The sequence below is a fragment of the Molothrus ater genome, chromosome 7, assembly GCF_012460135.2.
Source record: "Molothrus ater isolate BHLD 08-10-18 breed brown headed cowbird chromosome 7, BPBGC_Mater_1.1, whole genome shotgun sequence".
Classification (NCBI taxonomy): Eukaryota; Metazoa; Chordata; class Aves; order Passeriformes; family Icteridae; genus Molothrus; species Molothrus ater.
In genome coordinates, this window is record NC_050484.2 from 3,111,893 (window position 1) to 3,138,700 (window position 26,808).

At 49.2% G+C, this 26,808-nt stretch overlaps 1 protein-coding gene across 3 annotated transcripts in view; it reads right to left on the reverse strand.

Moving 5' to 3' along the window:
* Window positions 1-1,837: 1,837 nt before the first annotated feature.
* The window catches only part of VWC2L (von Willebrand factor C domain containing 2 like), a 45,863-nt gene continuing 20,892 nt past the window's right edge, over window positions 1,838-26,808 (reverse strand). For 2 of the 3 annotated variants that reach the window (XM_036387078.2, XM_054515479.1), the window contains exon 4: window positions 1,838-3,847. In XM_036387078.2, the coding sequence (XP_036242971.1) occupies window positions 3,699-3,847 (149 nt within the window). In that variant the 3' untranslated portion in view covers window positions 1,838-3,698. Of the gene's footprint in view, window positions 3,848-21,763; window positions 22,844-26,808 lie in introns of all 3 variants that reach the window. The other variant, XR_008508493.1, reaches the window with a different exon arrangement.

Here is a 26,808-nt window from a genome sequence, read left to right on the forward strand (position 1 = left end):
GCTGCTGCATTTGGGGGGCAAAAATGGTATCACATCAGCAGGGTTTGGCTGTGAGAACCCTAAGGAAGGACTTTTCCTGACTCTGGGTCTGTTTCTTCTGCAAAATTCACTGTTGCTCCTGCTGAAGGTGTTGCCTCTGAGCTGTCCACTCTCTGACCTGCTCCTTTGCTCCAGTTGGAGTCTTGGCTCCCTGTTCCAGCCACATCTGCTAGGCTTTGTACCATTTCTATCTCCCCTCATTTTTCCAACCCATCAACTCTACCTTCCCCTACTTTCTGCCCTACCAAGCCCTCTGCTCTTCTTCACCCCTCAGCATCTTCCCTCACCTTTATCCACCTTCTCTCCTCCATCTGCCACAAATAAATACCTGATGTATTTTCAGGAGTGTCAGCCTGGGGGCACAGGGAGGATGGTGCCCCCTGAGGGGGTTGTGCTCTCCCATCTGATAACATATGTACCAGGCACCTTTCCCTTCAGCTGGCAGCCCAAGATGAACCTTTCAACAAGATTAAAGAGATGGTATTAATTGCTATCGATCACGGGTCAGCAAATTAAATTGCATCTGCAACTGCATCTCTGAAAGGTCTAAATGAGAAGAGTAGTTAATGGCTCTGGCTGGCCCAGAGCTGTGATTAATTAAAGAAAGAAATGAACTACAACATAGAAAAAAAAAAAGAAAAAGGAAGGAGGTTGGGATGAGGATGACATTCTGTGGTGTATTTGGAGAGTGGCTGTTGGGAATTCAGTTCTTGTTCCACCCTGGCAATGGTTTTTGGGGCTCCTGGCACCCCAGTGCTGTGGGGACGCTGCCCACCTGTGACTGGCAACTCTTCCACATTAACATTGGAAGGTTTCCTAGAAAATGATCAGTGCCCTTCCCTTCTCCCTGTGGTCCCAGAGCTGTGGGATCCCTCAGTGGGACTGTGTCTAACACTGCTGGATTTGGGGGAATCAGTTTCCCTTCTACAGCCTGAGCCATGGAGACCTTGCAGACACATCCAGCATGGGACCTGCAGGGCTTTCCCTCCTGTGACCCAGAGCATGCTCCTGCTCCCTGTGTGGTGTCCTTGGGGTCAAGGGGTCCCCCTCCATCTGCTGCCTCTTCCCATTTTTTCTTTCCACAGTGCTGTGCAAGAGTGAAGGGCAAAATCCTGAGCATTGCCCTGTTCCTTAGCAATGCCCCTGCTCTTGCCATGCCAATCAGCACTGCAGCATCCCCCTGGCAGCTGGGACAAAAGTACTCCTGGGTGTGGGAATAAGGGTGCTACTGTGACTCCTTGGGAAATAATGAAGTAGCACAGCATGGAATGGAGATGGTGCCTAATTAATAATGAAGAAAATAATAATATGTGGCACGTATAGTGCTGTACTTGTTCCAAGCACTGTACAAACATTAACTACAGTAATTAAGCTGTAATTAATTAGAGTAACTACTAATCAGAGTAAATAATGATGCATCTGGAGGTACCAAAAGGAGTTTGTGAACTGAAAGCAAATTTCCATGTTCCGGAAATGGCATCAAATATAAAATGGCAGTAAAAGTAATAAAAAAGCAGATAGAGGTTGAAGTGAGAGCTGGGGATCTGTGTTGGTCCATGGGAGCTCCACAAATGGGAATCCTGGTTTGGCAAAGCAAAACTGGTTTAGTGGGTTACTGCTGAGACACTCCCTGAGCAACCCATCCCAGCCATGGCTGCTTCCAGGCTCCCCACCTGCTCTTCCCACCCCAGCTGCACTCACCAATATTGTGAAGAGGCAGGAACTGGAGCAAGGAGTGAGATGGGGAATTGGGAGCTTGAGGGGCTGATGAGCAGCAGAGTAAAATACACCACAAATATATAATTCTGGGGGTTTTTTGCTGGTTCACACACTTTATATTTAACAAAATAATTTTTTAATAATATAGTCTTTTACACATCAAATATTGTTTCTAGGACCCCTCCCTCCCATTTGTACAGATTTTTTTTTTCTCACTAGTTTCAGGCACACTATTGTTTGTAAGTTTTGAGACTGGATAGTCATTGACAGGCAACAGCTTACAAAGAGATGTGGTGGTGATGATGTCTGGAATGGTACCAGCTCGGCCTGCAGGGAGCCAGTGCTCAGCCACAGGACAGCACTGCTCTGCTAAGAGCTCCTCCCACCCCTGCCCTCCAGGAAAACACCAAAATGGGGAAGAAATGAAAGTATAAAGGCATTAGTGTGTATCAACTGAACCTGATGTGCTGATCTGCTTCGGTGAGGAGGCTGTGGGGAGGATTTGCTGCCATCACTGAGAGCAGCTGCTGGACTGGAGCCTGAACTGTGAACAAAAGGAGCAGCACCACCCCCATGGATGGCACTGAGCAAAAAGCAGGGAACCAAGCATGGACAGAGATGGGAAAGGCCCCTGTGCTCGCCTGGCCAGGCAGGCAGGGAGGTGACGTTGGTGGCTTTTCTTTCACAGTATCACCTGGGAGCTGCAGCCTGAGAAAGGAGGAGGTGCCAGTGCTGGGGAGCCTGTGGGGACCCTTGGCTGCTGGGGACTCTGCTCCTGGCAGGCAGGCACAGAAAGCAGCTGCTTTCGAGGGACAGCCCTCACAGGAGCCCAGCCCAGCCCTGCTGCTCCATGGCTTTGTCCCCAGCTGTGTGGATGCTCCCAGGGAGAGCCAGGGCAGCTCCCTCCCACTGCAGGAAAGGGTCTCACCTGCCAGCTGAGCCCGTTTAGTGCTGCCACAGCCATGGGACATTCCTGGAAACCTCCAGAGCGGGGTGATCCCATGTTTTAATTGTCACCTGCTGTCACTGAAGGCAATGAAACTCTGCCCTTGGCTCTGGTGAGAGCAGCCTGGGGATGGGACAAGGCAGGTGAGCAAGTGCTCAGGCCAGGAACCAGGGACAGACTGGGCCCTCTTCCCTCTACTCCACCACTGATGCCCCAGCCAGGCATCACACACAAACAAGCCAGGTAAGATGTTGCTTTCATGGAGCAGCTGGATGGCTCCCCCAGCCTGCCCATGCAGCTGCTGTGGGCTCTGCTCCCATCAAGGTCACATTGACTGTGTAGGTGTCTTCAACTTTATTGTCCCCACTCAGTGGAGAAAGTGTAACACAGATACAGCTTTGTGTCATGGCTGTCCAGTCTATACCTGTGCATCTACCTCAGTCCTGCTGCAGGTTACATTCCAGTTGGGATTTTTTTAACCCCCCCATCCCTTGTAATTTCTACCACCCTCCTGTCCTTAGTGCCACCTGCACTTACAGACACAATCCAAATGCTCCACCTATTGCTCCACTCGTAGCTGTATTGTCCCGATGATCCCAGCTTAGGAAGAGACTTAAAAAAAAATAAATCACAATAGCAAAAAGCCTTCAATTAAATAACTGTGAAAAACCCCAGGGTCCACACTGCAGAAAGTGAGAGCAGTGACTCCATCGGTGCCTCGGGCGTCTCCAGGCCAGGAAGGTGCATGGGCCGTTTTCCTGCTGTCCTGCCCTGCCAGCTCCAGTGACTCCCACAGCAGAGCAGGAACAGAGTGTGTACAGCAGGACAGGAGCTGCAGGGGCACGGGGACACCCTGCCCCACAGGGACCGAGCTCTGCTCACGTGCCACCCACACAGGGCTGGCAGGAGGCCGGACACGTGGGCAGCATCGAGGCCGTTCCTTCATCATCACCATCATCACCATCACTGTGAGCGGGCTGCTGGCCAGGGGCTGCTACAGAGCCTGCTTGCCCTGGCACTCGCGCTTGGAGCACTGTGCTGGCTTCCACCAGTCCCCGTTGTGGCAGTGGCAGATGTTGCAGTCGTCCACCTTCACCTCGATGCCTGCAGGAATGATGGTGGTGCCTGCAAAGCAGTTGGGACCTGTGGAAACACACGGGGGAACAGGATAAATACTCTGTGTTTGGATGGAGCAGTGCTCTGCCCTAGGCCTGGGACAGGCAGGGACCCAAGAGGTTAACAGGATAAATACTCTGTGTTTGGATGGAGCAGTGCTCTGCCCTAAGCCTGGGACAGGCAGGGACCCAAGAGGTTAACAGGATAAATACTCTGTGTTTGGATGGAGCAGCACTCTGCCCTAGGCCTGGGACAGGCAGGGATCCATGGGGTTAACAGGATAAATTCTCTGTGTTTGGATGGATCAGCACTCTGCCCTAGGCCTGGGACAGGCAGGGATCCGTGGGGTTAACAGGATAAATACTCTGTGTTTGGATGGAGCAGCACTCTGCCCTAGGCCTGGGACAGGCAGGGACCCAAGAGGTTAACAGGATAAATTCTCTGTGTTTGGATGGAGCAGCGCTCTGCCCCAAGCCTGGGACAGGCAGGGAGCCATGGGGTTAACAGGATAAATTCTCTGTGTTTGGATGGAGCAGCGCTCTGCCCCAAGCCTGGGACAGGCAGGGAGCCAGTGCCAGCCCCTTGCTGTGCTCTGGCCATGCCACCAGCACTGCTGATATCTGCAGCAGTGCTCCCACCTTGCTCAGTGCCCAGCCCTGGACCCACAGCAATCCCTTCTCATTTTTTGGTTGCACTCAGGCACTAAAAGGGAAACTAAAGGCCTTGAAACTTTCCTCTCTGTTTCTGCACCCAGCCCCTAGAACAAATGGCATTGGCAGTCAGCTTTTTCTACTTGGCTTACCACTAATCTAGTACCTCTTTCTCCTTAAATTTTGGCTGCAGGATGGACAAGCATGAGGACACAGCCCAGCCTTCACTGCCCCAGTCTGGAAAGGCTGCAGGGACGAGAGCCAGTCCATCCCCTAGGGCCATTGGCAGCCATGCTCCAACACCAGGTAACCCCAAGGACCTCCACCAGCTTGGAGCTATTAACCAAAAATTATTTCTTGCATCACCTCTCAAATTAGCTTTCTGATAAAATCTTGGTTATTCTCCTCAAGGGTAATTCCTTTAATCTGCTTATTATTGCTTTGGATATTTTTTTTTTATTCCTTATTATACAATATCAAAGCTGAGCAGCAAGTCAGCAAGGATCTTATTTCCCAGTCACAGAATGGCTGGGCTGGAAGGAATCTTAATGCCCTTTCCTCCTCCTCATAAAAGCCCCACAAATATCCACTGCCCATCTCTCCCTCTGCAAGATCTCTCCTCTTCCCCTCTTACTCCTCCACTGCTTAGTGCCAGGAATTAATGTCAGAGCCACACAAAAAATTCGAGGCAGTCACACTGGTGGCATGGGAGGAGCATAAACACATTTGAAAAGTGTTTTGTGACTCGAGTGCTGCTCTGAAATGTCACCCCTTGACTGGCCACCAGTTTTAATCCATGCCTCTAGTGCATGAGGTGCATTCCAAAGGTGAGAGTGTGTACAGACATGGAATTACAGGCAAGTTGTTCCTTAAGACTTGGGCTTAAGGCTGGGAAAGGGAAATGGGGTCCCTTATGAGGCTGTAGCCAGCCCAGTGCCAGGGTGCCAGAGAGCTGTTTATGAGTGCCCTGGGTCAGGAAGGTGCTCCTCAGGACCCTTTGTTGAGGGTCCATGAGTCTGGCAGGGCTGGGCTTAACCAGACAATTCAGGGTGCCTGAGTGTTACTTGTGTTTCAACAGCCTCCTGCCTTCATTAGAGCCCCTTCAAACATGGCCTGCTCTGCACTCCCACTGAAAAACCCCTCCTTTTCACTGTAATGGAAACAAAACAGCTTCCTCTGGAGATTAGGGTGGCAAGGAAAGGGGAAGATCATCTTCCCTCTTGTTGCCCTGCCTGCTAAGCAACTCATTTGAGAGGCCAGTGCTGCCTCCACACTCACACATGTCCCCAGACACAGCTTTGTCTGGATTTCCAGCGCTGCCAGCCCGTTCTGGGGGCTGGGAGCAGATGGGAGGCTGGCACTGAGGGAGCCAGCAGGGTTTGCTCACTCACAGGTGAGTCAGCCTTGCCTCCCAGACAGGCTTTGGGGGCCCAACACCTCCCTCATGGGACTTTGGCACCTCAGTGGTACAGGGATCATGGTCAGCCAAGGGTGATGGCAGTGGGACTGGCTGATGGGGTGCAGCCAACTGGGAAAAGGTTATTTTTCCTTCATCCTGCTTATCTGTCCATTCTTTGGCTGCTCTTCATCCTCCCAGCAGCCCCAGGTCTCCTCTCCCTCCTGAGCTTCTGCAGCAGCTCATACAGAAATAAAATAATTAATAAATACCATTCATTAATGCCCAAGGACAGGGAGGAGCAGAAAGCAGACGCTGAAGAAAAGAGGAGATGGATGAGGGGGACCTGCACCTCTGAGGTCCCCACTGGAGAGGGATCCCTTACTCTGGGGACAGCAGCACAGCAACATCCCTCTCCCAGCCAGGGACATGGGGCAGCTCTGCAAATCTGTAATGAAACACTAATGATCTGCCCCTCTGTAATTAAACACTAATGATCTGCCCCTCTGATCTCTGTTGAGCCTGGAAGGACGTGGCAAACATCTCTGTGTCTAGCAGAAGATCCTTGGGATACTGCCCCCATCCCAAAGGGGCTGGGTAGGGCAAAGGGGGAAAAGGACAGCTCTGGTGGGTAAATCCCAGGGACTGCCAAAGCAGCCCCCACTGCAGCAGCACTGAGCATCCCTGGAGCTGCAGCCAGAGGCTGAACTGAGGGAAAAATCACAGCAATTTGGTTTGTTTTCTTTCTTCTTGGCTTTTAGCAAAATGGAGGAAAACATGACCCAGGGCTCTGCTGACATCTGTCCTCCTGTGGGACGTTCTGCCTCACTCCAGACAGACTTTAGTACTTTAATTTGGGCCAGCACTGCCACTGCTCTGGGCCTTTTCTTTCCCAGCACTCTCAAAATAGCCCCTTCTGCATTGCCTGAGTGAAATGGTTTCTTTTGCTCACCACAGTGAGCTGGACAGAGCTTTACTGCATTCTCCCTCTCCCACTGCTATCCCACATCCCTACAGCAACATGGATTTCTAACAGAAGGCAAAATTTCCACACTGCATGTGTGATAATTCAACTTAAATTCCCACTGCCTGAAATCCAGTTTTCCAGCACAATCACTACCAGCCAGCCTCTCCCCCTCTGCTTTTCTTTTCTCCCCCATTTAAACTTCTCCCACCTTCCCATGGAAAACTGGATCCTGTTTGTCCAAACTGGGATGCAGCGAGCATTGCACCCGCGGTGAAGGTGTGAGGATGAGGCACTCAGAGAGGGAGCCTGCACTGCTGGAATTCAGGTGCAAATGTGCCATGGCACAGAAAATGCTGCTTGGCAGGAGCATACGTCACCAGGGAATTTTCCAGAAACTTTGGGATTTACAGAGCTGGCAGCTACTGGTGGAGATAACCTCCAGCACCTGGGGATCTGCAAGGCTGTCCCGTGTGCCCTGGAGGGGCTGCAGCCCTTAAAGCCACAGCCAGAGCCCACAGCAAGAAATCAAGTCCTGTTTGTTTTCTTTTTTCCCTGTGGAGTAGAGCTCAACAGACTGTTTAAAATTCTCTAATATTTTTCCCTCCCAACATTTCAAAAGCTCATAGCCCCACCCCAGCACTGCTGAGCACTGGCCTGAGCTTTTCCCACTGTGACTGCTTGAAGGAACTGGATGAGACCAAGATCTGCCAAATCAATGCCAAAACAAACCCCCAAGGAATGACACAGAACAGCAGCATGGGTTTTTTTAATTATCATTCAAAGGAGGACACTGCTCAGAAATATTTGATGACATGTCAAGCACATCAGGTTACTTAGGATAATAGCAGCAGGAACAAGAAGCTGCTTTGGGCAAGGGCTCTTGTCCTGCTCTCAATAAAAGCATCTTAAACCACGACTGTGATGATAACAGGACACTAATCACCCTTTTCCTTGCTCAGGGAGACTGATGGGAGAAGTTTGCTGCTCCCACAGACAGTGTAATAGTGAGATTTGCTTTGCTTAACATAGTTAATACTCATAAAAGCCAGCAGCACTCCAGGCTGTTTGCTAGAACAGCTGTGAAGATTTTTATGGAGATGTATTAGGGACATTCAGATGCTGGTTTGATGGGAGAGATGTAAAAGAAAATCATATTTGGTTTGTGGTTTGGGGAGAATGATGGAAAATTCTGCAACCATCTGCTGAAGATCAGGTACTTGGGTGATGACCCTGCTCCACTCCCTGTTCCAGAGGGGATTCAGGGTTCAGGCTCTCTCCAACACCATGAGCTGATGCCTTGGAGCCACTCAGTGCAGATCAGCAGGGTCCCCCCAGCTCCCTGGGACTCCTCAGATGGGTTTTACTGAACTCAGCAGCTCTGCCCGTGGCTCTCAGCAGCTCTGAATTTAGCTTTGTGTGTGCAGAGAAGCAATAAAAGGAAATCAAATGTTAATCAAACAGCAAGCACGGATCACTTCAGGCCAACTGTGATATTCAGATGTGCCCTGAATAGCATCTTGCCCCAGACAAAGCTCACAATCTCCACCAGAACTTCTCATTGTGCAACCTCAGATTCCAGCAAGAGCAGAAGCTTCCCCTCAGTCTCCTGCCACTTTGAGAGCCTCCCTATCCCTTTAGGAAATATTAAAGCTGACTCCAGGAGAATGTAGCTGATTCAGTCAATGGATTCCATCAAGGAGAGAGAGGTGCTGATGGCTATGCTTATCTGCCCAGTTAAGACAGCTGCTAAACAGCAGCTCAATTCAGCAGCCGTCCCTCAGGCTCCCAAGTGGTGTGCCCCACAAGTGAAGCTGCAAGGGCTAAGTGCAAAACTGTGGTGTTTCCTGACAGTGTTTAGGAATGGATACATCCTGGAACATCCCCCTGGACGCTCACTCAGCTGAATGAGGCTCAATGATTTTGCTTTTTGAGCTCAACCATGAACACAACTGGGCATGGGGCTTTGCTGCTGGCAGTGTGTTCTGCCTGGGGGAGGTGTTTCTACTGAGCATGGCCAAGTGTCCTCCCAGTGGGAAGGCAGATGTTCCTCTGCATGTCTCCACAAAACAGGCCTCTCCCAGCCTTCACCATGACCATCCCACATCACAAGCCATGCAGTCTCCAGCAGTGGTGTCTGGTGCTGAAACAACCCCTTGCAAAACAGGGACCAAGTGAGGATGACACTTGGAATCCACACAAGGATGCTCATGGATCTCTAACAGAAAGAGGAAAAACACAGCAGAATCCCCAGGCTCTGTCACAGAGGCAAGAAATTGCCTGTGCCTGCATCTTGGGGCCTTTTCCATGTCTGGGCTGAACTCTGTGCTCAGAAGGGAAGGAACATCATCTTGTTTTTAATGATGGCTGCCATTTCTGGAGGTGAACACTGCTCCTCTCTGCTGATCCTGCAGGATCTTTTCAAGTGTTCATTTAGCTCTGGCAATGCTATTTATGTGATCAGATTGCAAGAAAAGAGCTCAATTTGTGGCTTTAATTAAGGAGTTGGGGACGGAAGAAGTCCTGTTTTCACTCTGTTATGGAGAGTGCCAGTCCCCCTCTCCCTGGGGAAAGGAGGAGGCAGCAGGAGAAGCAGGAGTGAGACATAAAGAAATCAGCTGGTGATGCTGAGCTCTGCCCTGCTGAAAATTAAATTTGGTGACACTCTGCAGGGGCAGCTGAGAACCCCACCCAAAGAAAACAACCCTTGACTTTCTTGTGTTAGAAGGAGGCCAGAGCTGGAGATCTGGCTCAGAGCATGGCTGAAGCCTGAGGGTGCGTTGGGAATGGGGCTGCCATGATCCCAGGATGTGGGGCAGTGAGTTCTCACCCCAGGAACCCCTGGCTCTGACCCACGTCTGCCCCTCCTCAGTGGTGGCAGGAGGGACAGCACTGTGCTGTGGCTCTGCCTGCTCCCTGCTCCTGCAGGTGATGGCCATGTCCTCCAGGCTGCAGAGGACACAGCTCCTCCCAGCACAAACACCAGGAGAAAAGAACCCCCTGGACTCCAAGTCCATCATCACCCAACCAGCCAACCTCCACAGAGACTCCTGCAGGGCTGCAGATGGGACTGCTTCAGGTCAGTGTCCCCATCCCCATCAGGTCTGGAAGCTGCTTCTCAGCCTGCTCACACTCTCAGGCAGCAGTGAGCTCTCCTGTGATGCACAGACTGCATCAATGCATCAGCTGCCCCCTCAATAAAATCTGTATGCTGCTCCATTTGCAGGAGGCACTAAGAACTGAATCTACCAACCCATGCCAGCCTGAGTGCCACAAATTAAACCTCCCTCCCTCCAGTGGGCCACTGGTGGCTCCAGCACCCTTCCAACCCCCTGCCATTTGAAAGCTCAGGAATTGCTCTGTTCCCCTTTTTTGGCTTGCTGTTGACATTTTAAAATACCAAAAGAAAGTCCTGGCCTCTGTCAGTTTAACCCCATTCCCCCTTGTCCTGTCACCCTGTGGCTCCCATCTCTGGTAACAAGTGTCTCTTCCTTGAGGTGACCCCAGGATGGAAAGTTCACTCTTCCCCTGCCACCCTGTCCAGCCACCCAGGGAGAGCTGGCTCTGGCTAACAGCTCCTGGAGTCATCTGGTGGTGCTTCCTAGATGTCCAGGAGCTTTCAGTCGTGTGCACCACTGCCCCAAAGAATTCCTCTCCTCTGAGGCTGATCTGCAGCTCTTTTCCATCCTTCCTGCATTTTTCACTGCTCAGAAGTCAATATTAACAGCCCTTTGCAAGTACTGCCTATTTACAGGAGAGATTTTTCCAGCCACAATTCACATTATTGGGTGCCTGAAGATGCCTAAAAGTTATGTAATCTCTGCATTAAAAAATATATATATATCTGCAGTATGCTTGTCCAAATTAAATCCAAGTTGCTCACTCCAAGCCAGCCCTCCATCATTAGAAGGAATGCATTAAGAAGGCGAGGGGGAGGTGAAAAGCTCAGTTCAGGTCAATGAGAGCTGTTCCACTGACTTTTGCCAGCTATGCAGCCACACAATAAAGAAAATATAACACAGCAGCAGCTCCCAGCCAGCCCAGGGGGACAGGGACCTCCTGGAGGCCCCACATCCCCTCCTGGCACTCTGCACACCGAGAGGGTCACATCATCCAGCTTTGCTCAGACAATCCCAAGTCTCTGCTGCCTTGGAGTTTAATGAATGCAGGGCCCCACTCGAGTTCCCTAAATTGTGAGCTGGCACCAGTGACAGAGACTGATTTAGGCCTTTGCACTGCAGTTAGAGAAATACTGATGGCTCCTTATCTGTCTTAATCAGCAGCAGCAAACAAATGAGGGACAGGGAGACATCCAGAAGGGAACACACGGCATTACTCCTCCTTATTGATAGCACAGTTACTTAATTTGATGTGGAGACATAACTTCAGGCATCACTAAGTAGTGGAGCAGGGCTGTTTTGGTGCAGGGAAGATCTATGGGTGCAATTTAAAATCCGTCCGTTTGGCAGCGGTGACGTCCGTGGGCGCCCACACTGATCCCAGCTCTGCGGACAGCTGGACACCATCCCTCACCAAGACAAATGGGGACACTGTCCCTTCCACAGATAAAATGCAGCAGCTGAAAAGGGTGGAGCCCCACCCCACTCTTCACCTTCTGTGCTTGTGGGATGAGCTGGATAACAGGGAACCAAGCCAAGACTGAGCACAGAATCCCAGAATGGTCTGGGTAGGAAAGGACCTTAAAGCTCATCCACCTCCACCCTCTGCCATGGGCAGGGGTAACTTCTGCTGGACCAGGCTGCTCCAAGCCCCATCCAGCCTGTCCTTAGACACTTCCAGGGATGGAGCAGCCACAGCTTCCAGTGTCTGATGCCTTCTGGTCATGCCCATGCTGGGGCAGCAGAGCTCTGGGTCAGACCTTTGGCACAGCTCACTCTGGGAAGGCGGCGTGGAGATGGTGGAGCAAAGCTCATATCTGGGCACACCAAAGAAAATAATGCAAGCAGTACACTGCCCACTGCTTTAGATGATGGTATCTGCCTCCCTCCCCATATGGACATTTCCCCCAGTCCTGTGCACCCAGCCCCTCTGTTTCTGACCCCAAGGGCACCAAAATCAGAGCAGGGAGGATATCCAAGTGCACTTTGAGCTCCCTGCAAAACCTGCAGCCCCAGTCTGCCCATTTGACTGGGTTTCTAACCCAGCTGTGGCTTAGGGACTGCTGGCCAGCAGGGTTAGGCATTACTGCAGTGGGAATAAACAGGTATCAAACTCATGACCCTTTATTCACTCTGCTGACTCATTCACCTGAACGGGGCAGCCTTGAAGTGACCTGGCTGGAGGAGCCAGCACGTGGATCAGCTCCCAGACAGCACAAGAGCAACTCCCAGTGCTTCAGACTCATCTGTAAATCCAGGGCTTTTCCCCCTCCTTTTAGTGTAAAATGCAGGTTGGTATTTTCAAAGTCACCTATGGGATTTACATACCAAATTCCTCTTCATTTTAAAAGGATCTGTGTCTGCAAATACCTTGATCAGCACTGAAAAATGGTAAAAAACCTGCAAAGGCAAAAGGCCCAGCATTGCATAGGCATGAACTGTGCATCCAAAGCAGATTTTCTGAACCAGGTATTACTGTGCCCACTCTGGGTTGGAGGAGGGAAACTGTAACACCTCAAAGCCAGCAGTAACCACCTATTAAAGGAGAAATCTGTGTTTATTTAATTTTGCTCAAATTTACTTGAGCAAACAAACAGGATTAGCTCTTAAAAATCTTTTTGTAGACAGCATAAAGTTTTGGGAAAATAGCATAGATTTCTTTTTTAAATACAGGTAGATTGTAATTGTGGGCAATGAAAGCTATTCTGAGGTAATTGTAACCTTTCAGGTAAGTAGCAGGCTTTCAAAAATTTATCTAAATGGGTACTTCCCAAAATGAATTCAAACAGCACCGAAGGTACATTCATTCTTTTAATGCTTCGAACATTAAAAGGTGAGGTGGGGTTTTTTTGAGCTGGTATCAAATAGATTAATTTAAAAGAAATTAATTAATAGAACTACCATTAAACTACTGCATCAGCTAACACTGTTACCTGTAAAATCAACAACCAAAGGGAGGAAAAGTTGGACCTTCCAGAGACTAAAGTTTTAAGTGAAGGAAGAAAATATATAAATGCATGCATAATGTGCTGTAGTGTTTGTGCTGCCTTCACCTCAGTGGCTCAGGTGCCAGGAGCATCCATGGAACAGGCTCAGGCCCAGGGACTGTGCCCTTGCAGCCAGTATTGTCCAAGACAGGAACTGGGATGCAGAGAAGCAAACTCATCCAAGGATGCATGCTCACCCTGCAGTGCTCTGGGACACCAGGACACTGTCAGGGAGCAGCAGCAGCTCCCACAGGCAGCTGCAGCTTTTGGTCCCTGCAGGCGTGGGAGGACACCCTGATGTAGGGAGATAAGGGCCCAGATAGCCCCTGATGCCAAAGCACCAGGCCTGTGGAAGCCTGCCCAGGGATCTCCACTCAAAGACAAAGGTTAACAACAAAAGAATAACAAGCAGGACTTTTTCCCTGGGTCTTGTGAGATTTTAGCCAACTTATTCGCCTCTTGGTTGCGCTTTGTGTGAAAATATAATGATTTTTATGGGCCACTTTAACATTTTTATGTCTTTTTTTCTTCAGAAAAAAAAAAATCCACATTTGGTGTAAGAATTAAAACAGTATTTCATGCTTAACTGCAATCACAGATGATGTATGGAAGAGAGCTGGCTTCATGTCAACTCAATATAAAGCCAGAATTGAATCTAACTTGGTCACTACAGCTGTGCGATGTTTTATGGGGTGAAGGGAGATTTTCAGATCAGTCATAAATGAAATGGAAACTTTGACTGGGCTCATTTTGTATCAAATAGGAGCAAAAAAATGTAGGGAAGAACCAGGATTGCTACACATTTGTCTGAGTTGTTCCTTTAGAGGTGGAGCGTGCTGCAAAGCCAGCCCAGCACCAGGCCATGCTGCAGTGGCCATCGGTGCCTGTTGGCACAAAGGCCCTGCCAGGACAGCGGGGCTTTCCTGAGCTGTGGGGACCACATGTGGGGAACACATGGCATCAGCCTCCAGCTCCTGTCTGGAAAACAGCAGCACTGCAGCCCAGATCCCTGTGGGATGGGGTCAACTGATGGAAAAATGCCCTCAGGCCTTTCTGCCATCATGGCATGAGTGTGATGCTTTGAGGGCACCAGCACAGTCCCACTTGTGTTTCTCACCTGGTGACAGATTTTTCTGATGGTGGTTTTAAATGTGGGGTTGTGTTACAGCCATTTCTTCCTGCTCTTGGCTTGTGTTTGAGTTGTTGGGTTTTCTGCTGCTGACTTTGAGCAGAACCCATCTCCTGCTGCCTTCACCACCATTCCCATCTCCCTGACCTCCACAGTCTCCACCACTATTCCCAGCTTTCTGGCCTCTGCGATGATGGACACAGAAATGATGGTCATGGGCAGGTAAGACCCATGTGAAAGGGGAATTTAATGGTAAAAATTAAAAGTCAGTCAGCAAAGGTTCCCCTTCCAGTCAAAGGATCAATCTTCTGGGGGGTGTTTAACAGTATCAGCCTTTGGATCTGCCTGTTTTCATCCCTATAAATTTAGGATGGGCTGCAGTGGCAAAGCTCCCATTTCTATGCAAATCCATACAAATGATTGATTACTTGTAGAAACAGAATAACCACAATGGCAGAAACAGCATTTCTTCGTTTATGTGGGGAAGTTAATTACTTGCCTGTGGCACAGGAAAGGAAAATCAGGAGAACATCTTCCCTGACCCCAACCATTAAGCCTGGTGGTAGAGAGACAGGACATGGCACTGCTGTGCCAAAATCTGCATCCTCTGAGGAAACAGGAGGGAATGGAAGGGGCGGGGCAGGATAGGTGGATGGTCTTGAGGACACACATGGGGAGACCAAAGCACTGCAAGGATGGGCACACCTTGGTCTGATGGACAGAAGAGACAAGCAGAGGTTGGTGCTTCTGGAATAAACAGGCCCCTCAACACTTCTGCTGGCACCTGCCCTGGTTTCTCCAGCAGCTGCAGAAGCTGCTGTAATCCATGTTTTGTCCCAGGTTTTGCCCTTCCCGTGCTGTTCCACTCCCTGAATTTAACAGTGTCCATGGCATTTCCAGGATGCTTTCAGATGGTTTAGAAAGAGTCCAGCTGGTGAGAGAAATAAAATGAGCAGTGCTGGTTTTGCATGGGAACAGCTGCATTTAATGAAATCACCCAGTGAAAAAAGGAAGGTCCTTTCCTTTGCTCATAACCCTGGGTGTCACCACAGATGGCATAACCACAGTGCACGAGGGCCTTTGCACTCTGCAGGGTGGTGTTGTGCTGATGTGCTGGGACAGGACAGCTGTTCTGTGAGCTAACAGCTGGCAATGATGAAAGGCTGTGAAAAAATGATGGTGCATACACGTGGTTCTGCATCCCTCCTGCCCAAAGCTCCCAAATGCTTTGTTACCCTCCTCTGCAGTCTGTTTTTATTAATTCCCAGATGAAATTCTTGCTCATCCTCTGGTCTCAGTGGCACCACAGCATCTGAAACGCTCACAACCTGCTATCCTCCCACCTTCCCCTGGGACAGGGAAGTGCACTGGGCAAACTGAGGCACAGAGGCAGTGGGGGCTCATGAGGGGATGCAGGTTATTCAAACTAAACCCAGCAGGAAAATGGATTTGACTTGCAGCAACAGGAAGCTTTGAGGCTGCCTTCTCAAGTGTGATGGGAATTGGTTCACCTTATTGGCAGAGGGAAGGAACTGTGGGACAGGCTGGCAGAGTGAGGGACAATGACATCCAGAAATTCCCCATTTCTGAGTGTTCCCACACTCTTCAGCTAGTATTCCTTGCCTTGTTTTTCCTGCATTTATTTTGTGCCTTTTAGAATTTTTTTTTAAAGCCAGAAGAGGGATTTAGACATTAGAACAGCTACTGACCTGATATGAGTTAATGATTTTATAAAACCCCTGAAAAATGCTTTACTTTAAAAGATTGATGTTTCCTATTGTATTTTTTCAATGCCAATTAATTACTTAATTCATTAGCAATGTAACACAGGAATAGTCTTTGAAAATCTGCTGCTTTGTGTAGATGCCTTTAATTATGGATAATTAAATACTGTGGAAGGACCTGATTATACCTCTGAGCATTTTCTAATCTGGAAAATGAAACACACTCCTGTACTCCTGAACACATAAAACAAAAGCTGAGCTCAACAGCCACAGGAAGTAAAAAAAGATGGGAAAACAAACACCCCAAAAGCCAGAACCACTCCAAACCCTGCACCTAAGAGGGGGGGGATTCCTAGGGAGGCTTGAAGGCTTGGTGATGCCCTGACACAGGCTTGGACCCACACCCTGCCTTGTTGGGGTACAAGGGGGAGCCCAAGCGTGCTCAAGGTGGAGCTGCTGCAAACATGGGCCCAGTGAACACAACTGGAATCATACAAACTGGTCCCTGTTAGCACTTGCTAAAGCTGGGAACAGATTTCCAAATGGTCCCTTGTAACATATGGCAGCAGTAGCCAAAACTGCCACAAAGAGCAAAGCACTCTCCAAACATAACCACAGGTGACCTTGGAAGAGAACCTGCAGAAGTTACTCTCTTGGTTTCTTTCTGTCTCAGAGTTTTAGCCCCAGAAGAAAGCCAGGGAAATGCTTGTTTTCAAGACAGCATTGCCCCAGAGCCTCCAAGACAGATCCCATCCCTGACTCTTCTTTGCATCCTTCCTCCCTGGGCCATGAAGTGATTGCCAAACCCAGAGAACAAACTCTCTTGTCTTTATTTGTTTCTCAGCTGGCAAATTTTTGGAGAAAACTTAGGACAGGTCTTGTGAAACGTTATAGGGGCAGGATGACATGAGGGGCACAAATACATGTCTGGCACAGACTGAGCTGGAGACACTAAAAGAAGGAAAATGTCACCCCTAACATGGGGGCTGCCTGCCTGCCTGCCCTAAGTCAAAGCAGCAATGTGGCACACTGCTACTGCAGGGGATGGAACTGGATGATCTTTAAGGCCCTTTCCTGCCCAAACTCTTCTGTGATGATTTCTGGGTGCTGATGTGTGTGGGATGTTGCCCTGCCCCAGAGATCCCCTCCTGGGTGCACTGCCAAAATCCTTGACAGAGCAGCTGATTTCAGCTGAGAGATGCAGAAACTCAGCCACCATGGGGTGAAATGCACAAGGAGACACTGCAGCACATGGGACACATTGCTGGGCTGCAGTGCCCATGGCACCTGTCAGGATTCCTACTGGATGCTGCCAGGTGCCAGGCCTGCCAGCAGTGCCAGCCCCACTGCTGCTCCCACCTCAGCTGCTGGTGAAGTTTTGACATGATGAGCTTATGTGGGGGATTTTATGGAATTATTTTTGCCCAACAGATCAGTGGAAAACAGAAAGTCAATGATGTTTTGCTGACCCTCACAGCTGTGCCCTATTAATGCACACAGTGATGAGAACCATTGGGTTGGCCCCACCTTGGAGCCAACATTGAACAAGCCCATGCAGTCCCTGGCTTCCCACAGATTCCCTGTGCCAGCACCTCCTGTGCCAGGGCACGTTGTGTCTAGAAAGCCCAGACCTCAGTCAGGAGAACAAAAGGCACACATTTTCTTGATGCATCTTGAGCCTCACCTTCATGTCTGGCAATCCAGCAAGGTGAAGCTTTCACACAACCTCACTCTTCAACTGAGCCTTAGCAACAAGATAGTTTAATGTGCACATTTTGCCTGTGGCATGCACAACTTTTCATATTGACCAGGCTCATGTTTGCTTTGGAAGGCTGGTGCATCCATAGATGCATCCAGCCTGTTGGACACAGCTTCTCCTGGCAGACTGATGGTACCTGTCAGCATCCCACAAGAACCTGTCAAGCACTGCTCTTAATTAGCTGATCCTCTCCCTCTCCCTCTCCTCTGTGGCTACTTTAACCCTTGGTTAGAAGAGGAGCTTGGGCACATGAAGCCAAGAGGGAGAGCACAGGCAGCACTCCCCTGAGAGGGAGAAAACAAGCACAGGAGAAGGGGCAGTGCAAGCTACAAAAATGCTGTGCACACAACAGAGGAGTGAGGAAAGTCCTGGGTGTTCTTTGCTGGGGGCTTGTAATGCCTTCTGTGGAGGCCACTCCTGTCTCAGCAGCTCCCCTCTAGCCTTTGGATCCATAGATATGAGTTAGGCTAAATCTGTAAAGAAAAGTAGGCACCTGTATTTCAGGGGTTAACCCAGCTAGGAAAACCACATAACCATTTGGGCAGGGGTGTCTCTCACGTCTGGGTGAAGCTGTCCAAGGAGGGGCTTATGCAGGCCCAGGAACTGGCCCTGATTAATTTTTTTGCATGTGAAACCTTCACTGTCCAGCTGTTAGGATGAATGAGAGAAGAGGAAGATCTCTAGCTGCACACAAAACCTGGATGTTTCCCTTGGAGAAAGGCAGCCAGGCTGGTTTACACCAGCCTCAGGGACTGGATCACAGCATATTTACTCTCTGGGGGGGCTTGATGTAGCCAAGACAAAAAGTGGTTTCTGTACAAAACCAGCAAATGTATCTAATTGTTACTGTCATGGGCAGGTTTTCATTCTTTAACGCAGTTTCCAATTTAATTTCCAATTTAATAATTACAGTTTGATGCTGCCTGTAATAATACATTTCTTTTTTGTTTGGCACAGCTTAAAAAGTAACCAGAAATTCCCTCTTGCTACTTTCCTTGTAGCACAGGCAGTTTTTGGGGGAGCAGTCACTGCCTGGGTGTTGTAGCCCTTTCTGTATGTGGTGAGAGCTTCCAGGGATCCAGGGGCAGCCACAGCTTCTCTGGGCACTCTGTGCCAGGCCTCACCACCCTCACAGGGAAGAATTTCTCCCAAAGGCCTAAACTCTGTCAGTGGGAAGCCATCCCCCCTTGTCCTGTCACTCCAGCCTTTTGTAAATAGTCCCTTTCCATTTTCCTTGTCAGCTTCCATCAATCCTGGACCTGGTTACTTACCCAGGTGAGAGGGAGAGCCAAGCAGGAAGGACATTTCCCATCAGACAGAGCTATTTCTCCTATTCCTCTCCCACTCACCTGGGGAGGGAAAGTCAAAGGTGCCAACACTTTCAGCTTTCAGTAAAAACCAGAGCAGGCTGTCTGAAATAATAGGACAAAAAGCCCCTTTGTTTCTGTCTTTTCCATTGAAATATTCCAAAGTATAAAACAAAGATCTACATCTAAAACTATATCACCCCTTTTATCCTCCCAGATTTGAGGGAGTTTGTTCTGAAAGCATTAAATGGGGCATCTCATCACTTCCAGTTTTTCTCCCAAACCTTTCTAAGGTACAAACAGCAAGTTTGCTGTAATTGGCCCTTTTCCCAGGGAGGTTTCAGTGAGTCAGCATTTTCTGACCAACATATTCCCATCTTCTTCAAATACTTTCAGGCAGCTGCAGTGAAAAAAGTCAGAACTTTGACAGCCTGGGGAGAACTTTGTGTGCTCTTCTTCACACAGATCCACTGCTCCCAACAGATCCTTGGCCAGGACACCAGCACTCCTCTTTTTGGAGCATCAGCTCCTGCTCCATTTATTCTAACAGACTGCTTCCCTGCCAGCACTACCTGGGCACAAAACATTTGTAACTGGGACAGATTGTGCTTAGCTGATGTAAAATGAGTTACACCAGTTTGCATCAGTGGTGGTACTGCTCTGTAATGACTCCTTTTTCTTTGAACTCCTCGGTGAATTCCTTGAGGGGATTATGATTCCAGAAGTGGGCACAAGTGGAATATGGACATCCTGGAGTCCACCTCCCATTACAAAATGCTGATAGGGTCCCATGGCTGACTCCTCTATCCTTGAGCTGCATCAACACAGGCAGAGCTGCATAGAACTGACCCAGGCCACCCCCGCCAGCCCCAGCAAAGAAAGCAACATCCTCTCCTTGTTCCCACCAGGATTTTATTTGCTCATCACCAAGCCTAAGCTCTTCAGTCTTGGGCAGCAATTCAGATCAACACTGCAGAAAACACGACCAAGGAGAGCAAGAAAGGAAGCCCTGCACCAGCCAAGCTGTTTTGCAGCCTGTGCTGCAGGGCTGGAGCCAAGGGAGGCCTGGTGCTGCAGGAGCAGTGGTGCTGGGCCTGGTGCCCTGCGTTGACACTGAAGGCACCTGTGCAAAGGCAGAGCACGAAGCAAGGCAGCTGGCAGTGAGGGCTGCGGGAAGGAAATGGATGCTGACGCTGGTGGGCAGCAGAGCACCTCGCCCAGCAGGGCGTTATGTGAGAGCTGGCACTGTCCCAGCCCCTCCCTGTCCTACAGGAACCTCCCACAGGCAGCACAGCTCCACCCACCCCTGTCACACAGCAGCAGCCCCGCTGCCACCCACACACGGTGTCCTTGCACCCTCACCTGGCTGTGCTGCAAATTGAGGGTCCCTCTGGCAAACAGCTCCACCAAAACTGCACTTATTTTTGTTCTGCCCAGGTGAGGCTCTTCACCAGCAAATCAGGGAGAGAGATGAAGAGAAACACACCTTCAACCCAATTTTTAGTCTCTCCCGCCAAAGTGATGGGTGAGTTGGCAAGTGACAGGCTTGTGTATGGCCACACAGTAACAGCCAGGTTGAAATTACTGCCCTGCTGTCCTTCACCCAGCTGTGCCCTGTGGGATGGACAGAGGGCTGCCCTGGAATGCAGCACCCTGCCAAAGGAGAGGGGATGGAGATGTAGGAAAAGTGGAGAGAAGGAAAGGAAGCAGGAGGAGAAAACTTGTAAGCACCTTTCTTAATTCTAAGTGTTCTCAGACTTGCTTAGCTCTAATCTTTAATTCATATTTTCATTACAGTCTCTTTGCTCTGTAAAGTCTGCATTTCATGTAAAAGGAGCAGCTCAGACATAAATTATTTGAAATAAGTCAGCCCCTTCTTAAAGACCTCTACTCTACATATGTGTAGGCTCCAATAAAGAAGCATTAAACATTCATCAAATTAGAAATACATGAAGACAGTGTCTGCCACTGTTCTCACACAGACATGCTTCACAATCCCAACCTTCTAGAGCAGCCAAAGCAAACCCTCTCTAATCCTTTCAGAACCCTGACCATGCAAAACACCCCAGCCTCCTGCAGTGTGCCTCTGAGCCACCCAGAGGTATCAGCAGGTCAGATCCTCAGCTGGAGGAAATCAGAGTAAAAAATGCTGTGTTTTACACCAAGTGACACCGACACAGGATTTGGCTTTCAGCTTCTCTTGCAGCAAAATGGTTTACAGCAGTGTCATTGGGTCATAAAGAAAGTCACTTCTGGTATTTTAACGTCACACCAAGAACCAGGTGGGCAACAGCAACACAATGCCTGCTTTAATTTCAGTACTGCCCAGGCTCCTTGTTCAGGTTCTGCAAAGGAACCTGGCTTCCCAACAGGAATCTAGGAACTCTTCCCTCCAAAAAACCCCTAACCCAGCCCTTCTCTACAAGACACAATCATGATGAGAGTGAACCTTCAACTACCACTCTCACAGCCCAGTGCACACAAACTTCAGCAACATCTCCCCAAGGGGGAACAATCATGATGAGCAAAAGCTTCTTCATAAATATTTCTGAGTTTGAAGAGTAATGCAGAGCAGGTAACGTGTTTCCCGCATCTGTGAGAGCTGAAAGAGAGCTTTGGAGCTGCTCCTGTCCCACAAATGGCTCCTCATGATCCTCCCTGACCCTTCTCTTCAGGGTGCCTGTAACATTCATCTGAACTCTGCTGTGGTGGAGGCACAGAGGCATGGTTAGGACCTGGGGTACCAATTCAGGCTAGCAGCTTTCAGCTCCTGCCTGGCCTTCAGCAGTCAGGCAGAGCCTTTTCCTGCCGTGTTTAATTTGTGAATTATCCCTTTCTTGCTTGCAGGGCAGAGGCAGAGAGCACAGAGGCTTGGGAAGCAGCAGGTGACCCGTGCAGGTGAACACACCAGGTTCAGGGGCTGCTGTCCTGCTGGCTCCAGGCTGCAGCTCCCTGGGAATGGAGCTCTTCCAGCAGCATCCCTGTCACTGCACAGCCCAGCAGCCCGGCTTTGTGTGAGCACTGAGCTGTGGGATGGACTTAATCACATTAAATGCTGCTCAGTTCAGGGCTTTTTTGTTCTCTAAAGGCTTTTCCTCTCCCTCGTCGCTCTCAGTCTCACTTCCTCTGAACCTTCACAAGGTGGCAGATTCAACTCAGCCCTCCCTGATGCTGTCTAACTAACATCAGGATGGCTAATTTTGGAGGTTTCAACTTTTCCAAAGCTTTTCACCGTTATAGAGGCCTCTTCCAACAACTGTGACCCATCTTGAGTCAGCTGGGCATTTGAGCATCTGGAGAATCCAAGTGCTGGAGATTTCCAAAGCAATGGAGGATCTAGGTCTTGACAGATGCTTTTGTGCCTAATTCTCATCAGCAAGTTCAGCACCTACATGCCTTTAACCCCTTGGCCTGAAGTGATCAGATGGATGAGCTCCACTGAAAATCAGTTTCAGGGAAATGACTTCTCAAGGAACAGTAAAGCAAGCACAGGAGTATTTTGTTAGGTTGGTGTCTGCCTGCCCAAATACACCTCTTCATTTTTCAGTTTTGATCTTCTACCAGCTTTCAAAACAATCCTTTATTTCCTCTGTTGGCAATCGAATCACTGCTGCAGCTGAGCTAAGAGGGCTCCACAGTTCACACTCCTGCTGGTCATCACCAAGAGCATCATCCAGTCCTTCCTGTGGTCCCTTGGGCTGACACCTGAAGGGGGTGGTGGCTGTGGGGGTGACCAAGTGCCCCAAAAGTTGGCTGCCATCAGTAATTCCCAACCATGCAGGGTGATGAGGCTATGCTATGCTACTGCCTTCAGCTGCCAGGACCTGGGGAGAGGACGGTGGAGTCCAGCAAAATCCGGCGTGGGGAGCACTTCTTCTCCTTGGCTGGGCACATTGCCTCGCATCTGCACAACCAACCAGCACATTGCATAGACTGGGACTGAAGGGGGTTTAAGTGCAATCTTAAAATCTGGCCATTTCAGGAATTCCTGAAATAAATTAGAAGAGGAATTTTATTTAGTTGTTGTTGGTTTTTTTTTTCTCTAAAGGGATCTCCCCATGGCTCCAAATCACTGTTTTCCACAAAGTAAATGAACATGAAGTCTTCTCTCATCCTCTTGCCACAATTTCTGTGTCGCCTTTATCCTCCAACAGTTGTATTTAATCAAATGGCAGACAAAACATCCTGTGCCCAAATCCTTCCCTCTTTTTTCCTCAAATTTTAGTAATTTTTTTCCATGCTTCCTTGATTTTTTTTTTTTTTGTCACTAATCAAGTTGGAAGCAGAAGCTTTCCAAAACAATGACCTGGAGCTTCAGCGATCCACATCTTGCAGATAAATAACAAGCTACATTTATGCACTGGATTATTCCATATTAAAACCTTGGCACTTTTCAAGCAGTGATAATTTGGAACAACAGAGGCCATGTGGGGAAGGGTTTTTGTCAGTCCTGGTTACCAACATGCACTGTTAATCCATCACCTACAAGAACTAATATTGAGATGGAGCCTTTTGTCCTACAAAATCCCAAAGGGTTTTGCAAAGTGAACAGCTGCCATTGCCCTGCCAGGGCAATCCCTGGGCAGGGGTTTGGCTGTCCCTGGTTGGGAAGGAAGAGCCCTGCTCCCTGCCTGTCCTGCCAGTGCCTCTTCCTGTGGCATCCAGGCATTCCTGCCCTGCTTACTATGGGAATGGAAATGAAGTTCATGAACCACCTCTGAACTGGCTGGGCAGGACAGGAACAGCCTGGCCCATCCACAAAGTGCCCCAGTGCCTACAGCTCAGCTTTTCCAAAGGGACACCCCCTGGGCACTCCCAAACATCTCCCACTGAGAAAAAATGCATTTCTTCATAGCACTTGCTAAGAAAAGGCAGCATCAAAGGTCTGGCCCCAGGTGTTATTCCACACAGAGACATGCAAAGCTCACCCAGGGACACGTGGAACATGGATTTGTTTGCTAAAGGAGAGGCTTCAACAGGCTGGGAGAATCCCTGGGGGTGTTCCTGAGCAAGACACACTGTGTTACAGCAGGATCAGGCTGGGGTGCAGAATGCTTATTTCAAATTAACTCCAACAGAGAAATAATGAGCACTGAGTTTATATTTCAGTAAATTAAGAGAGAAGCTTAGGTAAAATGTGGGTTTATATGCACGGAAATAAATTGTTATTTACTCACGTTTGTGCTCATGCCCTCAAATATGAAGGTATTTGTAGGGATTTATTAATATTTATACCACATTATAATAAATTCCCACAAGAGCTTTGCATGAAGACATGCTATTTTACCAATGTAAAATCTGTTGAAGGTCAAAGGGATCTTTTGCTTGTGTGTGGATGGCAGGATCAGCCTCTTTACTTGGAAATCTGTATCAAGTGTGATAATTTAAAACTTTAATTAAAGACTCAGTGACACATTATCTACAAAATGTCTTCCTGCTGCCCAGTATTCCATCACAAATGTCTTCAGAAGCCCAGGCTGAGTAAGCACACTTGCCAGGAAATATTTCACTGTGGACATGTTAGCTTTTATCTGGCTTGTTGGGCAACAAATTCTTTTGTTGAGGATTGGTGACAACAAAACTTAAATTAGAGGCAAAACCAGACCCCGACCCAAAAATGTATAATATTTGTTTTGTTCATCCCTCAAGAAAATGAAGCCCAGGGAATTTCTCCTTTTGTGCACTGCAGTAGGTGAGAGTTGCTTGGAGCTGGCAAAGCAAAGGAACCCATTTAATCTGGATCACAGATTAAAGCAGATGAAGGGATGTGAGGGATGATACAGTGGGGATTCCCCCCATCCCCTGCTCCCAGACCACATCCAAAGGGTTGAAGGAAATGGGAAGAGCAACCTCCAAGTGATGCACAGAAAGGGAGTTAAAACACACACACCCCAATACCAGGGCTCACCCCAGAGCAGTGGATGGGTTTATGGGGAGGGACAAGCAGAGGTCTGGGAATCAAGAGCACAGGGTGAGGAGAGAAGGGCCCAGGAGCACCACACAGGCACCTGTGCAGCCCTGGCCATGCAGACCTCGCTGGGAATTTTGGCTCTGGCACAGGCGGCGTGGGGGGATGTTCTCACAGAACTGCAGCAGAAGCTGGGGCAGGAGGGACAGAGGTGGTGGCACCACGAGCTGGACTCTCACAGTGCCAGGCCACTTGGAGATCCCACACAGGAGAGAGTTAACAGCAGTGACACACTTTTGTCTGGAGGAGTCACAGGGACTGGAAAGAACAACTCGAGGCCATAATTCTGCGGTCTGTCACTACCAGGAAACGTGAAATCCAGTGACCTTTCATCTCTGTGACAGAAATGCTGCACAGCACCTGGAGCCATCGCCCTTAAAATCCACTCTGACAAATTGGATGATAGGACATGAAGGAGAAAACGTCCTCTGCCTCCTTCACCCCCAAACTGGAGCCTCCCAGTGAATCTGCATGCTCGGTGTGGAATGTGGGATCCCTTGCCAGGAACAGCCAGCCTTGAATGAGCTGCTGTGATTAGTGAGGCACAAGATAACAATTTCATTTCTTTGGCCAAGAAGGAACAAATCTTCAAAGCCATTTGTTCAGACTGCTCTTAAATGATGGGAGAGAAATTGGTATTGGCTTTCTATGAATTTTCAGGCCAGGAATGTTAGAATCAACAGATTTTTGCATTATCACAGAATCACAGAATTCCAGACTGGTTTGGGTTGGAAGGCATCTTAAAGATCATCCCCTTCCACCCCCTGCCATGGGCAGGACACCTTCCACTATCCCAGCTTGCTCCAAGTCCCGTCCAACCTGGCCTTGGGCACTTCCTGGGATGGGGCAGCCACAGCTTCTGTGGGCAGCCTGTGCCAGTGCTCACTGAATCACAGCACTTCTGCCCTTGGCAGAACATCATGAATAAGGTTATGAAAATCTGACTGTATGAAAAGAGAATTATTCTCTCATTAATAGCAGCAACAGCTAAACAAGCAGGCAAGCCATGCTCCCAGGGTTGTGGTTAACCTAAAATGAGGATTTTCCTTACCAAAATTTTAAGGGGTAGGTTTTGAATTGAGGATTTGCACCACAGAGATTACTCCCCCCCCCCAACAACTGTACCCCTTGAGCTCTTCTGTTTGTCAGTCTGAAATTACAACCACAGGGACTAAAATCTTTTCATCACACCAGAACATGGCACTGTGTCTTCACCACTTTGGCAGAAGACAAAAGCTACTGGATGGAAGGAAAAAAATAAATTTAAAAGGGGGTGTTTCAGTCATTTAAGTGGGTCTGTCAGCTTGTGTTATCTTCATGCATTTGTGAAACTGAGCTTTAATTGACTGGCTGAAGTGGAGAGCTGAAAGACAAAATTTTGGTCTCAAGATGAACACAGAGCTGAAAACACTGTGCTCCTCATTCATTAGGATGTGTCAGAGGGATTCAGATGGGAAGGGACACAGAAATGGCTGCTACTTCCATTTTAATCTCCCAGACTGTAAGAGAAAGGTGAATGGTGTGTGCCACGCTCAGCCACGTCCAGGAGCAGTAACAAACTCTGATCATCAGATTCCCCACGACACAGGAACTGCCCTGGTGCCTACCAATTTCTGTCACTGTGGGAATCACTGCATTACACGGGGAAGGACACAGCCAAAACTGCCAGCTTGGGCCAACTCTAAGCCAGTCAGCCCCAGCAGCAGCAGGAGGGGCAGGAAGCCCTTCCAGCTGAGGGGTCTCCATCCCTACAGCCAGGCTGGGCCACCAGGAGGGGTGCAGCTCCCCCCACAGCACTGCCTTGCAGACATGCTCCTCCATCCCAAGGAGCAGCCACGACCCTCCCCTGGCTGAGCTGTGCTGCAAGCCCCAGAGACCAGGATTCCCAAGGCATCCAGGCTGCCCTGAAGGGGATGGTGGGAAATACATCCCTGCCTAAAACAGGTCTCAGATGTAGAGCTTTATGTGTATCCCCAAGAGATGAG